Raw genomic sequence first — 17472 nt, 5'->3', positions numbered from 1 at the left:
AGGTGTCCTCCTGTGACCTGATCCGATTTTCCATTACTGTCTCCTTTAATCACAGTGAGCGATGGGAAATGATGAAAGGGTGGTGAAGAGATGAAGGGATTTGGGAAGAAAGGGATGGAGTCATAGCATGATGTGGCTGCGTGTGAAATGCAATGAAGCCGGGAATGAGCCTCAGGGTGTTTCCCCATTCTCAAGTTATTTCACAGCAAATCCTGTTGACGTGCTTCACCTGGGAAAAGCATACAAGTACACATGACACGTTCGCGTTCATGTGTATTTTTCTCAACAAGACAAAGTCTGACAACAGTAATTACAAAGCAATTACTGTGGGTGTGTCTGATAAGTGCAGGAGTGATTTCACTTGAATCCGTGTGGCTTTCTCAGAATTTTCCAGTGACAAGATGTTTACACTGATGTGTTTGTTGCCATTATTTTTTGCTTACAACCAGTTTCTCAAAAGCATTTGATCATCTGTGATTGTTAGGAAACATGGTTTTGCACTTTTAGATTCAAGAAATGAGATGATGATTTCCATTAATTACAGAACCTTTAACTACTGTACCACCAACATCATGACCATATGGTCTGGGTTTGAAATAAACGTCTCCTTTCCTTTCTAAACTTACATTTGTTTTTCATAGTTTTAATAGTGGAAAGCACATCTCTTGAATAAGGACATAAAGAAAGGAATAATTAGTGGTGTAATTTTCCTTTCTGCATAACAGAAAATAAACAATGTGGTGCAGCATTTAAGCCTGTTGTTCAATTATTGTCATGACATCAGGCAGCGGCGGATCCAGTGTCTGAAATGGGTGAATCTGTGTGTGAAGAAATGAGGACGTTTTCAAAGGCCAGCTACTCATGTTGGCGAAGAGAGAAGCAGACAGAGAGAATATAAAATCATATGTGGGGAAAAAATGAATAGCAGGCGATGAGTAAAGTTCATCTAAGAGCTGCAAGTTCTGATTATTGACAACTCAGGATGATTCCTGGTGCTGGTCATTTGTACTGACCTTTACAGGACAGAATACTAATAATGTTGTTGTGATTTCTGTGGGACTTCCATCACTGGTCACACCATACATTCTAGTTGGGTTTCTAAAGATCTTTTATGTATGAATTTTAGTATTTTCCGTCACGACTCGAGTACTGAGTTTATTTATGTATATATTATAGACCAGCCTGGCACAAATTAGAGTCTTACTTTCAAAGTAGGAGTCTGAAAGTGAAGATTAGTCAGCACTCACTTGAGAAATAGCAGCTGTTGCTTGTGAAACTGTGAAAATTAATACTCATTAAAAAATGTGTCTCAACTCCAGTGTGACTAAAATTCAAATTTGCTCATCAGCGTTGAACTGCTACAGCATCAGCAGTCCAGTTCCTTCACAGAATCGATCTAACATTAGATGAAGATTGATCATCATTTCAATCCAAGGCCCATAAACTGCAGGTAGTTCAAATTAAAGACAAGAAAACCTTTACAGTATAAAAACAGGAATGTGTTTAAATGTAAGAGGAAGCAAAACAGACCAACACCGCTCAAACAGCAGTGCTGACTATTCGGTCCACTATTTACTTCATGTTCAATACTACCTGTGATTAGTCTGAATAAACGTGTTTGAACACATGACTGGGAGGACACACTGTGTGCTGCTCGACCGCAGTGGTGGACTGTATGTGCGTCTCCTCAATGTGTTTTCTGGTACCTAAAAAAGCTGCCAGCTACTCAGTTTCTGTCTCTTGTAATTCTTGCACTTGCCTTTCTACTACCAGCGATATGTATAGATCTTTGTATTACTCCTGCGTGGGGTGGACTATTGTGAAACAGCAGATACAAACAAACGCTCAACATGCTGCCCACTTACGCTGAATACACTGTTCACTGCATAGCTACAGCATATCTACATAAAAACCTCTTTCATTGTGTAACCCAGTGCAGCAGATCTCAACAGGGTGAGCGTGCTAGAAATACACCTTGTTCATTTCATTTCAAAGTAAACTGTCAGCGGTTTTGTTTCAGGTGTGATATGTGGGTCCTGACTCATTCCCAGACAATGTCAGATGAAATGAGACTGTTTTCAGGGACACAGGGATGATCTGAGAGTTCAGTTTACACTACAAACCCCAGTTTGCATCTTTGATCTGACAAAAAAAGTGTGGGTTGAGATGAGGGTACCTTGTAAGGTGAGTTGGGCCTGCGCTTCAATGGTTGCGTTGCCATTGTCTGCCATGCAGGTGTAGATGCCGGCATCCTCCTCTGTGAGATTGGAGATCTGGAGACCGCCTCCTCCCAGCACCTCCACACGTCCCTCACTGGAGACAGAAACAAGGTTGTGGGAAAGGAAGAAGGAACATGAGTTAGATCTGTGAATACGTCTTTGCTCCTGATTCCTGTTTTATAAATAGTACTAATGACCTTTGGTGTATTCCTACATGTAACACTGCCAGCATCAGCATTACATGCAGGAGACCTGAGAGGCTGCTGACCTCATGGGGTCATATGTAGAGGTGGATAAGAGTTACACTGAGCCTTTTTTTTTTTAAACAGACTTGTAAAATATGTAAAAACTCGTCACAGCTCATTTCCATTCAGTTCACTGAGTGGTTAAAGGCTGCAGCCTCTGGAGCTCCATGTTCCCCCACTGGCCTGAGGTTGACTCCACATCTCTTCCTGGCCTCCCTCACTCTGTCACCTTTTAACAACTCTGAATAAATAAAATATGCTAAAAGCCGAGTCAGCTGCTCTGAAGAGAATGCAATTTCCAATTCTTAATTAATATTTTATAGATAAATTTATAGACAGTTGGAGAAATTGGAAATCTGGTCAAATATACTAGAGTACACACTATTTAAGACCTATTTATGATCCTACTCACAGCACAGACGGATCCTTTTAAAGAATATATGAACCATTTCATAGTGAAGACACAGCTGGGGCTTATAGTTTGCACAGTGTCACTGCTGCAGTTGTTACACCACATTAGAAAATGTTTTCGTTTTCTTTCATCAGCTGTTAATTAACTGGGGGCACACGCATCTGCAGAATAACAACACAGCGATCTAATATCACTGAGAAGTGATCATGACTTCAACAACTATTGTTGTTTGTCATTCAGTCTGGACAGAGGTGATACGGATTCAGTATCCAATATTTAGCAGTAGTAGGAGTAGTTTCCTTTTCTCACACAGACCCCAAACACTTTTCACTCTGTGCTGTGCTCAAACTTTCAATTAAATATTGTAGCCATCAGCTAAAACATTATGAAAATGAACCTTTCATGTAGAAAATATCGATTTACATAGTGCTACACGCAGTGGCAGGAGATGTGAAAAACTGAAAAACAAGAGTTAAAATGGAACATGAGTCACCCTTTTCAGCAGGCCTTTCAGACTGAGCAACCTTAAATATTTATTATTCTAAACTATTTACGCCTGACCCAAAAATATAGCCATCCATCTATTTGTATAGCCTCTCTTTGAACCAGTGACCCTCCTCCATTTTAAACAGTCCCAACTTTGATTTTCCCAATAGGCCCAGGGGGAAGCAGTCTGTGGCCAAGCTCTGGCTTGATTCAACAACCACTGGAGCATGGGAGGAGGAGGCTGAGAGGAAAGAAAACAGAAATCAATAGTTGACAGAGAGAGCTCTGCATTGAGAAGGAGAGAAACAGAGAGGCAGGGAGAAAAGTAAGAGCAGCAGGTCGGCTGAGGGAGATAAAAATCCAAAGAGGGCCACAGCAAGTATGATGCAACTGAGGATCGCGAGATCAGTGCGTAATGGTTTTTGCACAGAGGAGTTAGGATACACGCAGAGGTAAAGAGCGCACTGAGGAAAACAACCCTCTGCTGCAGGCTGATTTAGTTTTAAACAAACTGCTGACTAGCTAGAGCTTCCACATGAGCTCCTGTTTCTCTCTCCCTCACTACTTCTGGGTTTTGGCAGCGTTGGCCTTCGAGACCATCTGCCTGTCTGTCTGTACTGAAGTGGAGCGTTCGAGTGGCACTCGGCCTGCTGTCACCAAAATGACATCACTGTTTCACTCGTACTGTAGGGATAAAATAGACGATTAACTTCAGCATTAACCACAATCACATAATAGTACATAATAGTCAGCCAACACTTCAGAGTTCCTGTCTTATGGGAGAGTGAAAATTAAGTGCCTGAAAAAACTCAATGGTACATGTTGAAGATTTCAATGTAATTACAGATCGCTGCTTTGTGCTGGTTTGCTACGTTTTCTTCACTGATGGTAGCCTGCAGCTGCACTGTGCCTAATACCACTTTCACAGAAAAGCCTGCATGAACATGCTGTTTAACCCAGATTTGACCCTTCGGTACCAGACTGTTATTACAGATAATTGCCTGGTGTAGGGATGTGTCTGATTGGTTAAGTGTTTACCGATCTTTTGGTCCTCACCAGTTAATCGATTAACCGTGACTTCATCAGTGCTGACTGACACAGTCCGGTTTGCTGCTCAGCCAAACTTACCCGATTAGTTACCAGGTTTGCAACTGCATTTCAAAAATACTTTATGCAACAACAACATTCAACTATAATGATGATATAATCTGAATTGAGAATTGCAGATTATTTGACTGTGATAGTTTGAAGTTGTCACCAATTTCTGTAGTCGTCAAGTTAGAGTAGTACTTTAGAAATTCCACAGAGATCACAGCAAAATTTTAATTACCGTAAACCAGTGTTCACCCATTTATAAGAAACCTGAGCGGTGTAAGATTTTGACCCATTCAGACAGGAAACACAAGTAACCACAGAACACCACATCAGTCTGAAAGGAGTATCAAACAGCACACTGGGCCATTCTGACAGCAATAGATTGTAGAGTACATAAAAACACTATAATGTACCCAGCAGAGAGTCTTCAAGGTGGGTAAAAAAGAGGAAACAAAGCAGGTAGCTGCCTTTTCCTTTGGTCCTGAGACCGCATAACATAACACAGAACCACTGAAAATGCCAAATGTCTTGCTGTACATTGACTAGTTCACTGCGCACATTAGAGAACATGTTCTGCTGTGAGGCTCCGCATGTGAAATCCCTGCTGAATGAAAAATTCCTCTGAAAGACATCCTGAGTTCGTTGTGCCAGGCATTCCCGCAGTTAGCCTCACCAGGACAACTATTCAGGCTCTTGGCCTTTAGTGCTGCTTGCACCATAAAGGGCACTGACAGCTTCCACTTGCACATGAAAGAGAAACACGCAGTCCATATCAAACCACGAGGCAATCTCCCATTCTGTTTAGAGCAAGTCAATCTTAGCTCCAACTGCGGCAGCTAAAGTGCTCTGCGGAACAAGGAATGTGCTACTGTTTATAGACCGTGAGGGAGGGAGACGGAGTAAATTGGCTCGAGCTGAATGGGCTGAAGACACCTCGCGCTATTGTGAGGGGGCTCTCTCCGCTTGTGTTCATTTAAATTAAGACGAGGTGTCTGCTGCAAGGATATGGAGGATATCTTGTGTCTTAGCTGCAGGTCCTTGGTGGGAGATGCTGGGAAGTGAGGCTCTAATTAAAACTGCAATATCCATATTCACCTACAAAGAGCTGTTAAATTAGCACGCTTTCCACTGTCACTTTTCATCTTGCAACAGAACAGCAGACGCACACATGCGTACGCACGTGCAGTTCAAGGACAGTAAAGATTACAGGGAAAATGTGTCATTCTGAGTAGGTGCAATGACGCTAACTGGCCGTGCTTTCTTTGTCACGTTTTATGTCGGTGTTTTCTGTAATTCACCACCAACTTTCTGATTGGTGGACGATCCGCTCTACCTCCTGAGCCACAGCCGTTGCCATTTAAAATAAGTATGATTGCTTGTTCTTCCCCATACAACCAAGTGCATTTCCTTCCTTTTGTCACGCCTTAAGAGCTAGGTCGTGACAGATTTTCGCCGTTACATCCGGCGAAAATCTGAGAAACACTCATATGTAAATCAAACATAGTTTACCTCTCACATGTCCAGATTTTGACTATCAGTTTCAAAATGCTGGAAAGAACAACAACATCCTCCTCCTTTTGATCCTCTCTGGTGTGTAGCTGGTCCAGAAAAGCTGTTGAAAACGGCCTGTCAACATGTAGAGGTCTCTAACACAGCCTTGTCCCCCGTTCTGCCATTCAGCTTTGAAGACAGTGGCAGCCACAGAGACTTCAGAGAAGGGCTTGAAGGGGGAAGAACACATTTGGTATGTGTGATTGGTGACTCAGCCTTGCGTAACACAGACTAGTGGCAAGGTCAGTACACCTGGGCGAGGGGAAGCTGCAGATCGCTGAAGAGCTGTGGGTGTGTGTGCGTTGATGGAGGCAGTGCGGTGCGCTGTCACAGAGCAATCAGCGGTGCTGTGACAGTAGTTGGGCATGGGTCACGCTACATGCAGCACAAGGGAGAGACAGGTGGAATCACAACTGTCACAACAAAAAAAGGGGGATTCATTATTAATGGATAGAGTGGGAATCTCTAAACTTTTCTCTGGCCTCTCTTTTCCTCTTGCTTCTCCATTCAGATTACATTTCTTTTCATTCCCTATGTTCCTCCTCTCTCTCCGTGACTACTGACCCCTCCACCGTCTCAATCATCTCTCTCTGGCCGTCATGCACTGTGAATGTCAACTATTGTGCCGTTCGCGGCGTTGTGGTTCAAAGTGAACGCAAATTGAACTTCCCCCCTTTAACCAGAACGTAACAATAACAGCTCCACGAATTCGAAACCTGTTCAAGGTGTGAATAAAGCTGTGGGATTTCATTTTACAGCCAACGAAGGCAGACAGCAGATTGGAGTGATTTTTCCCACTTCCAAAAAAAACAGCATGTTGTTCTTTACCTATTCAAGACAAGTCAACACTTGGCTTGATTTACCCATTTGTGCTCAGATATGAGCGATGGTATATGGAGCAACAAATGTGAGAAAAGTAGAGAAGCCAGCCTGGCTAACGAAATAAATGAAAGAATAAACAAATAGAGATTAATGTGAGAAACGACCTGGTGCCATAGCACAGGCTGGGGCTTCTCAAGTGACTCAGCCATGAAAACGTTTTTGTTTTCCTCTGGCTCGTAATGGAAAGCCGCGGGGCCCTCGAGACAAAAACAGCTCTCGCATACCTGACTTTATTTGCTGTTTTTTTTAAATCCTGCCAGGGTCCCAAGGATAAACCGATCGTTTGATTAGTGCATATTACAATGAAGTTTGCAGCCCATAACCCGCATAATATACTTTAAGATGGCTCTGGTGGGCCCTCTGGGGTGCTTAAAGAGACGTCAACATTGTGTGCCTCATGCTGTGTCGCCTCTACAAAACTACAGGACTCCATCGGATGATAAAGCCCTTAAATAGGACATATACCCGCGTCATGTCTGGTGAAGAGCCTCAGTAAAGCACTGCAGGTGAGCTGTTTTATGCTGTGAAAGACAAGATACGCATCCAGGATAACGGTGAATAAAAACCCATATTGACAGTTCTATTTCAACTAATGATGCTGCAAAGTTATAGCGTTTATAGGTTAATTAGCGTGTGCATAGCGTGTCTTGGTACCTATTCTGGTGTTTTTAAGACAATCAAAAAATGCAACTAACTGCGGATTCAACCAATGGCCAAAAGCCAATGTATTCCTCTTATGCTCAATTCCCACTTCACAGCTAGAGTAACATTATGACCAAAATGCAAAGAACAACAGATGCCATGACAGGAGAAATGCTTTGTAGAGAGCCAGTGAGATTGTGTTTGTGATGTGCCGGAGACTGAGAGACATCCTAAAAGGAGCTTTCTGATGCCTCACTGCCAGAAAACCATGTTGCTTGTCTTGTCTTCTCAGCCCCACATGCCAACAAAACCACTCCATTACCTTAACCCACTCTACTGCTGCTGCTGCTTATCGTTTTGTTTTTTTCTTTAGTTATATGCAAAACTCTAACCCTGTGGGCCTCCTGTGTATCTGGAAGAATGATACCTACAGTGAACATGTGGAACAGGACAGTTGAAGTTTCTATTCATACTGACACAGAGCTGAATTCTTTCCTCAATTTGGTTTGTTTTCTTAATTTAAAATATTTGAATATTTCAGCATCATGCAGTTCAGACCAGTACAGTACCACCACTAACTACAAACTGAGTAATACTTAACATCTGAATTAACACCTCTTGGAGAGTTTGAACAGAATGGAACATTTTAATCTTTGGAAAGGAACAATATGTGCAGAGCTGTTGTACGGGATTGCATTAGAGTGTAACGGTGTACTCTAAGAAAGTGGCCAGAGGTGTACATCCATACCACAGTCTGACAAATGGTTGACAAGAAACTGCTATTCTGCATTAGTCCTCCTTAACAATGAGATAGGCAGAAGTGGTCTGAGTATCTGTCGTGTTTGTCAGCTGAATCTATGCCTTCCAGTGACAGGTGAAAGACCGCTAACAACTTTATCATCTGTCGTAGGATGTCTAAGAGCTCAGCACGAGGCGGACATTTGCCATTAACCTCACTAACAGTAACTCAGAAGAATGGAGCAAGTGCAAATCATACACCATTAACATCGATAGTCTGTATATCTGACGGGCTGAAAGGCTCAGTTGCAATACCCGTGTTTTTATTGCAGTGGCTATTCTCGGAGCTCTTTGAAACGACATAGTTGAATTGTGCTGAATGTCTTAAAATTGGCTTGAAAACCGAAACTGAGAATTTAAAAAATCAATGACAACAGTTGATGGTGTGGGTGTTAACAATGTAACTGCACTTAAAAGGATGTAGAGAACAAAGCAGGTTAAAGTTGTGAGTGCCACTTTGTGGCTTCACTCAAAAATAAATACAATTACAGATGATTGCATCTGAAGGATTGTTAGCTTAAATGAACATTTAAATGGCAGTGGCATTTGCTCAGCCATGCTGTCTTTTCAAGAGCAGCACAACCAATTCTTCTGTCTGTGTGCATGCACCATTGTCGGACCTATCAATCATCAAACCATTACATAAACGTGCTGCTCGTTTGAATTCCACATCATTACAAATTCATGTGGAGTTCCTACTGTAAGTTTTCAGTTCTGAATTGTCACTTTCATGATATTTCATGATGAATGCTGATATGACAATACAGTTATAATCCTTTAGATTTTGATAACATCCAACCACATTTTCAGTATGACTTGTGACTGTCATTGGTTGCTGCTGACAGTAGTCGATAAACAGTGTGTCATTTCAAAACCAACTCTGAAACCTGTATCAAAGCACCTCTGACGTTCCCACCAGAAACCACAGGTGTTTCCAAATCAATGGGGCTGAGATTCTAAGGATGAGACCTTCAGATTAACAAGGATACAGCAATTTGGGATCACCTATATTTTTTCACTGAAGTATTTTCTTTTGAAAAGGAAATTAGGACATGTGACCAAGGCTGATTGTTCTGAGTATAAACTAAACGAACACCAGTTAGGAGGAGAAAAGCAGTCTTGAACTGATTTGAGGGCACAATAAGGGATTCTCAAAACTCTGTTTTGAAGTGATAGTGATAAAGCAGGAGGTTTGATGTATGGCAGGATTTCGACTTGAACCCCCAGCACTAACATTTTTGGGCTCTTACTTATAGTAATATAGTGTATTGTGGCATGGAAAATACAGTTAAAAACCATTTCAAATGTCCTTCATGTGGTTCTGGCTCCCATGGTAGCTCACTAAAATAAAGACTTTCCATGGCCACATGTGTGCCTATGCATTTATACATGTGTGTGAGTTTGCGTGTGTGTGTGTGTGTGTGTCTCAGCCAGAAAACAGGCAAGTGAATAAGGTTGATGTGCATGTGTTTGTACGTGAGACGTATGTGTGAGGGTTACACTGCAGTCCAAATGCAAACAAATTCCCCACACCATGCTTCTGTCTTCATACACAAGTAAACGCAATATACACAATCCTATTTAAATGAAGGCGAGAAGACAGGGAGGAGAGGAGACGGGGGGCTTGGAGGCTTTGGAAGGGGGTTGATTTACATGCCCTGTCAATTCCCTGTTGCTGGCCGACATGCATAATTCATCCATTTTATTGACTGCTGGGGAATTCTATTAGGTGATAGAGTGATACTTCCAAGAACAAAAGATGACTGTCCTTTGAGTGTCATCAGGACCGGCATGAGTGAGAAATCCAAAGGCCTGTTTCTCTGTCCACACTGGGACCTGGGGACGCTATCGATGACACAAGGGGCATATGCTAAGTATGTTTTTTCAACACGTTGACTGAACAGCTTGAAGTGTTCCATATTCTGTCATGGTGGTGAGCTGGAGGTCCTTGGCAATAGATTTTCTCTGAGCTTAAATGAATTTGAAGCTAGGATGTGGACAGTGGTGAGCATAGAAACAACATGTTACAAGCATAACAGATTAGAATCCCTTTCTCTATGAAAAAGTATACAGAAACATATCCAATGACTGAAAATCTGCTAAAGTTAAACAAAAAATATATCAATTACAATCACTTCAAAGTAATTGGTTTTCATTGTCAATATATAGATTAAATGCTGGGATCAGATAACACAATACGATCGATGTTGTCTGACTCAAAAAAAATGAGGCAACAGGAATGAAAATGAGTGTCGCTTGTTTTATCCTGTGTAAAGTGCCAACGCAGCAACTGAGCTTCAAGGTGTCCCAACAAAAAGACTAGCATGTCAGATTTTTTGTATTGGCGTCCATGATGTTGACTCACAACAGGCATACTCTTGCACTCGTCCGTGCACACCTGCAAACACGGCAAAGCCAAAGACCAGTTTTGTTTTATTTCATGTCCGTGAACTCTCTCACTATCACTATCTGTCTCGACTCAGTAGCACTGTACCATATTAAGTGTTCCTGAGGGTGAAATGTCTCTCTCTCTGCGAACTGTATGTACGCTGTGCACCCACACAATCAATGAAAGACAGTCCTCCCTCTCAGCTGAGTGACGATGAAGGCTCCAGCTTGACCTTCATTCATAAAACTGTGCTTGTGTATATAAATGTTACTTGTTGGTGGTGTCAGGTGGAAAAGTGACGTCGTTCCTTCAGCTCCTATCCATTTACCTGTTACCTTTTCATGTGTGTAACAGACTGTTGATAACCAACACGTCTTTGCCAAGTCACACGGAGACATTATGACTGTGACTGCCTAATCTGGAACAGAAACATTGTGTGGTATGATCGCAGAATGCCGGACTTTTAAGAGATGGACACAGTAACTCAACAGAGAAATCAACATCTCAACCACTCAGAGTTAGACAACCACCTGTTTTAAATTTCCATTTCCAGGTCTTTACTCTGTCCCCATCTGTCATCACAGACATCAAAGACTTTGAGAACAGCCGCTAAGTCCAACATGGCAATATGGACAGGTAACACAAAAGAAACAGCAGTGTGAGTCTTCTGATGGGCTATGAATAACATACTAATGAGGCTGCTCAAAGAAATCCAACAGACATCCCTTATATGGCACATTTGGAAAAGACTTTTGAAGGATTCCACTGTGTCTTAAAAAGTATCCTAAAGTACTTCAAAGGAGTCTGTCCGGAGCTTGTAGAGCGACAAGCAAAGAATTACTGAGAAGAATTATACTTCCAAGAATTAACATTGTCTGAAATTACCATGCATGGTTTCATGCTGCACTCAGTTTGAATCACCTACATTATCTGCGGCTCAGGATAAAATTGTCTTTCTGCTATTGTGAACACATACTGAGCGAGAGACAGAGAGAAAACAAGGGACATGACCGCATTGAAGCATCAGCGGCAGAAGCTTAATGTGATAATCCCCGCTGTCAGTGAGTCACCCTGCCTTCAATTGCTGGCTTTGACACATCTTCATAAACTTTCATCTCATGTCTGCAGTTTCGGCATCGCCACTTTCAAGGCCCCGTTTGTGCTGTGCACCAAAGACCAATTAAAGACTCTTGTGCAGATTCCCCTTTCTCCCTGCTTTACACGGCATGCCACACCAATTTTTAATTGACGGCAGCTCTTCTGTCTCTCATGTAATGCCTGAGAGGGACAGGAGACTCTCAAGGAGAAAAAAGAAAGCTCCACTGCTATTCTTTTTAATTGTCAATGTCGTATTAAAATCAAAAGAACGGTCTCGGTAATGTATTCGCCACACAATCCATTTCTGCTCTGAAGGCAGGAGCATGGGGGTCCACTTCAATATCTTGAAGACTTCCCTGGTTGTTCAGAGTATGCTTGCTAATTACCAACAGAGACACCCTCGGGGGTGGCTATGCACACTGGATAGTGTTTTGTAATTAATACAAGGTAGATTAATAAGTACCTTTTTAGCCAGCTCCCATTGGAGGTCAGAGGTACTCACTGACAATTCCATAGGTGTTTAAGACACTTAGCTCGAGATGTGATGCTGTGCTTGGAACTAAAGGTTGGCAAGTTTAATGATATTCTTGGCCAAGCCACACTGGAGCCTTGCGGTTAGCAATGTGATGACCTTACATTTAATTTCACAGAAGGTAGAAATCCCATTCTTGGGCTGGCTTGAGACAAATGAGCCCTATTTCAGCTATTTTCTGTTGACCCCACAAGTAGCAAAGTTATTATTCTCTTGGACTTGTACACAGGGGTTAGGCAAACAAAGCGCTTTCTTAATTGGTGAGAATCAAACTTCCCATGTCCAGTGCAATTCTCTCCAAGGGATTTGAGCTGCTCTGGCTGAGCTAATGAGAGCCAGAGGAGTGAGAGCACAGGCGCTGTGACACTCTCTCTTGGCTCCTAATTTGTGAACTTCCCCTCAGCTGGCAGCCCTGCAGCCTTGTCTCCCAGCTGAAGTGGCTCCATTGGCACTTCCAGGTCCCCCCCCGAGGCTCTCTGGGTAGCAGTGGCAGAATAGCATTAACACCTTGGGGGGCAGGCGCCAGGACTAACAGGTTAGCTTTTGGAGGCCAGAGGCATGGGGTACAAAGGAGGAGTACATTATGGTCTGTGTTGCTTTTCAAAAGCTAGGAATGCTTGAGAGCAGAGGGATGCTGTGCACAGCGATGTGATGCATTAGAGTAACTGCTTGTGACACTGATGGGTAAAGGTGATTTTGAAAGGTGAGTTTGAATAAGGTACAGCACAGCAGTTTGTACACGAGTCAGAGCAGAAACAAACGCTGAGAAAACAAGCTGCACTTTAAGGCATCCGAAATTTCTGGAACAGATCAAAAAGGTACTGTAAATCCAACTTACAGCCAGAGTTCATGTTCATACCTTTCTTCCAGCAGCTTGTCTCCAAACATCCAGCGGATATGCGGTGCAGGGTAGCCAGCGACCACGCAGGGCAGCAGCACGCTGGCGCCCACCACCTTGGTCACAGACACAGGCTGCACCAGGAATTCCAGCTTCCTCTCTTCTCCAGTTTCTAAGATGGGAGAAAAAAGGTCAGGGTTCAGGCTGAGGTTAAGGCTTGGGGGAGTTAGTGAAGCAGAGCAGTGACCTTCTTCACATCGGGTGTCATCTGTCTTAAAAACTTCAAAAGAACTCATGTCTGATGGGACACCCAAACCAAGAATGGTCCGATGAATAATGTCCATGTTGATGTCTGAGACAGCTGAGGTCTCGGCTCTTTAGCAGTAAAGAGTGATCCCATATAATTCCAGCTGCTACTAACTGCCTGAGTATCATCCTGCAATAACCACAGGGTCATGTGACACCCCGGCACACACGCAGGACTTTAGCAATGTGACTGCAAAGCTCCATTTTTTTAATCATTAGCTTAGCGAGTTTAGCTTAGATAATAATTCTATAAAGCTCACACCAGGATTCTAATTAAAAAAATAGAAATGCATGAAATCATTTTCAACTCTCTCACCCAAGTTACTTTATTCTCAAGCTGACTTGTGACTTCAAAGAAATCAATGTATTTTGGTTGCTTCAACATCTGGTGGCATCGAAACAAAATTTCTTTCAATCTCCTCATTCAGCTTCATGGGTTTTCCTTCTGTATGCATCCAGCCTTTTGCCACTCCGCCACACATCCTTAGAGGAGACATACAGAGATAAAGACCCCCACTTGGGTCTTGTTGAAGTCTGATTTATGACCTCTAATATCTTCTCTGTGCTGCCAGGAGCCTGGTGCTTAACAACTCAGTAAATAAAACTTCTAGAGGGGCACAGCGAGACACTGCCACAATGGAATTCAGCCCCCTTTTGAGCTACAGCTGAGTTACTGTTAGCATCACTGATAAGCCCAGTGGGAGTTACACCACTCCTTTTGTCATTCAACCATCTCTCACTACACTACGGATTTCCTCATGCTGAAGGTAATGAGCAACCCTGAGAGGACACCATGTACAACTGTAATCAAATGATGCACTGAACTACATTTTAATTTCAATTTACTGCACAAGAGCTTCTACAATAGAAACATAATTGCACTGCACTCAAGGATGTGAAAATGTTTACCACATACAAATAAGGACAAGCAGGAGAAATGCTCTGACTGTTGGATAACAAAGGACATGTGGTGTCCAACACATCTTAAATCATTCCTGAAAGCATCATATGTTTGTGAACTATGAAATGCAACACCTAGCAATAAAAAACTCTGATCTGCCTTCTTGCTGGACAACATTTCCCCCGCTGTCTGACAAAACTTATTTCCTCAAATTACCTGGCACTATCTGGAGCTGGGCCTCGTCGCTGGACTTGGACGACCCCACATTTTCCACCAGGCAGCGGTAAAGGCCAGCGTCGGCCTCTGAGGTGTTGCTGATCACCAGGGCTCCGCTGGGCAGCTGGACCAGCCTGGTGCTCAGCTCCAGCGGCTGGCGGTCTTTCTCCCACCGGGTGAAGGGCACCAGATCTGAGTTGACCTCACATGCCATCACCTGGCTGCTTCCTACATGCGCAGTGGCCGGCAATGGCTGGCTGGCGAACCTGGGCATCCCTGAAAGACAAGATAAGGATGTAAAACCAGCACTCACTTCCAACATCAACAGAATAACAAACATTTCAGAGGTCACACGCGATGTGAATTATAATGTTCCTACACAAACATACACATTAAGGTGTTTTAAACCTTAACCTAGACCTTTAACACAGCAGCAGGGGCAGTCATTCAGAAAACCTTTAAAACCTTCGAAAAACAATGACAAGATTATACTTGGTCTAATCTTTAGAGCTGAAAAACATAACAGCATATTGGCATTGACATCTTGCAGTCCATATTCAGGGTAGATTCTCAGGAGTGGAAAGGGCCAAAAAAAATGTAACCGCCCCATCCACCCCCGACCTTCGTGTGTGCAAATCCTCATGCACACACACAACCACCCACACACAGTTGTGTAGCACAATCACTTATCCTCGATGGTGGATGCTAATTTGCCATGCAGAGCAGGAGACACACAGCACTAATTAAAAAAGGCTGGATCCACAGGCTGTTTGCGCTGCTGTACCCCGACTTTCATCTCGACGCAAAATAATTATTTCCTGCGTTTGAAGCCATTGATCTGAAACCAACACTCGCGGGCCGCGTTCGAAACAATCGCGCACAATGGCTTCAATTAAAAAGAACTTACAATGTGTAAACTGCAAATGGTATTCTTGGGTTTATTAGTGAAGAAGGAAGAGTTGTTTTTAAAAAGTAAGAAGGCCACTCCATCCACAATAAAAAGAACACCATGCTGTGTTATTACCATGGAGGGCCTCTTGAGTTTTTGGGCTGACTGTGTTTGTCCCCCTGGCAATGTGTGTGTGTCTGCGTGAGGAAGAAATGACTGGATAAAAATATGTGTGACTAAGGATGAGAAAGAGAGGCTTGTTTCAGTCTGTGTGTTTATCTATTTATGAATGCAAGTTTGCCTGCTGTAACTGCGCTCTTACACAGGAAGTGCTGCTGAAGACTTGCTGAGTGACGATTTGGTGTCTCTGCCCTCTCTCACCTACAGACAGCCCTTCAAATCCCCTGCCAAGAGCAGCTCTACGGTAAATCACACTTTAAGATAAGGCCCCACCAGCTAGATAGTCTCCTCTGGCCCAGGCCAACGCGCACAGCTTCTCTGAGTACATATCTCAGCACTATAGTTCAGCTAATATGGGCTTAGCCGATTCCAGTACTGATATTTTTGTATCAAAGCTGCCAATCACCTCCTGTATAATCACGCCAGCGTCCAAAAAAAGCCCCAGCTGAATCATTTAGATTAGACTCAATGAATCAAATACTTTTTGTTATGATTAGCAGCTGTAGCGCAGGGTGAATAATCAGTCTAACCAACCTTAAGGGGAATTTGGGGATATACATCAGGCTTTCAGTGAAGCTTTAATTTTTGCTAGAAAAACTGAATAAATGCTTTAAAAAAAAACAGAAATTTCATTGCGGGTTATGCAGCTCAGGAGGTTATACTGGTACTTACATGGTGGTGGTGTTGACTGTAAGAACAACATCATTGTCTTGACGATAATAACAAAAATGTACAATATTGTACAAGCTTTGAGAGTGTTTGGTGTTATTACAGCGAATCCCTAACTTTATTTTTATGTGCATGTGTCTCTCAGTTTCAGTGAAGCGGTCCCTCAGCATCCATTTTATTTTGCTTGGTATTATGTGGTTTTTATATGAAGGAGTGACACATGAATAAACTTCATTCATTCCTCATAGTGAACATTAAGGGGTATATCTGCCTGCTGAACCTACAGACAAGCAGATATGTTTGCCTAATCTTACTTGACCAACGTGGACACAAAAAAATGACATTAGCACTCGAGATACTGAACAATTCAGCACTTGTATTCACAAAGCAGAATAAGCACTTTCACTTTCACTCGAGCAGAGATCAAACAGCGTAGCTGTCTTGGCTCATTGCCTAACCGCACCAATCTGATGAAGGCAAACTAGATGCATGGACTGGCTATAACTGAAATGTTAAACTTTAGACAGTGCCCTCGACACAGGGACGGCAATCCTTTGAACCGGTGGAGCAATGACATTTCAAAAGATGAGGCTGAAGATGATGCCCTGAGTTAATGTGCCTTAGGCCTAATAGCGAGAGATATACCCACGACTTGAGACTTGACATTTGGCCCAAAGAGGACACAGGAGAGAGCCCTGACAGTCACGCAGACATGACAAGAAATTATGCTTACACAAAGACGGAGCCTTTGCAGAGAGGAGAGAAAACACAATAACCTCACAACATCAGCTCGGATTGTTGTTCGCTTTCCGACTCACTCTGCAGTGACTCTGCTGTGCTTTCAGCTCTCCATCGACTAATCCTTTGTTCCTCCTGCCTCATCACATCTCTCCAGGCTGAGTTCATCAGTCTGCTGCGTGAGACTACATGTGTGGATTCTAACTCACACAGGCATAACATAAGATGATGCCATGCCGTTTTGTAACAGTCACTGTTAATGAAGTGGATGCTTCACGTAATGATGTCTTGAATATGTATGTGTGTGTCTCTGTATGTACGTGTGTGTGTATTTTGTGGTCGGGCTGAAGTGTTCACAAGCGCATTACGTGTGGGTCGAGGCAGGG

General features: G+C 42.9%; 1 protein-coding gene across 15 annotated transcripts in view; it reads right to left on the bottom strand.

Annotated features, from left to right (window-relative positions):
• Positions 1-17472, bottom strand: part of neo1a (neogenin 1a) — a 151593-nt gene that overhangs the window by 56724 nt on the left and 77397 nt on the right. For all 15 annotated transcript variants that reach the window (XM_076732746.1, XM_076732692.1, XM_076732737.1 and 12 more), the window contains exons 3-5: positions 14611-14886; positions 13209-13359; positions 2177-2313 (exon numbers count right to left, since the gene is read on the bottom strand). In XM_076732746.1, the coding sequence (XP_076588861.1) occupies positions 2177-2313; positions 13209-13359; positions 14611-14886 (564 nt within the window). The remainder of the gene's footprint in view (positions 1-2176; positions 2314-13208; positions 13360-14610; positions 14887-17472) is intronic.

This window comes from Chaetodon auriga, chromosome 1, assembly GCF_051107435.1.
Source record: "Chaetodon auriga isolate fChaAug3 chromosome 1, fChaAug3.hap1, whole genome shotgun sequence".
Taxonomy (NCBI): Eukaryota; Metazoa; Chordata; class Actinopteri; order Chaetodontiformes; family Chaetodontidae; genus Chaetodon; species Chaetodon auriga.
Note: the sequence above shows the minus strand (reverse complement) of the source record. Positions and strands in the feature narration are given on the sequence as shown.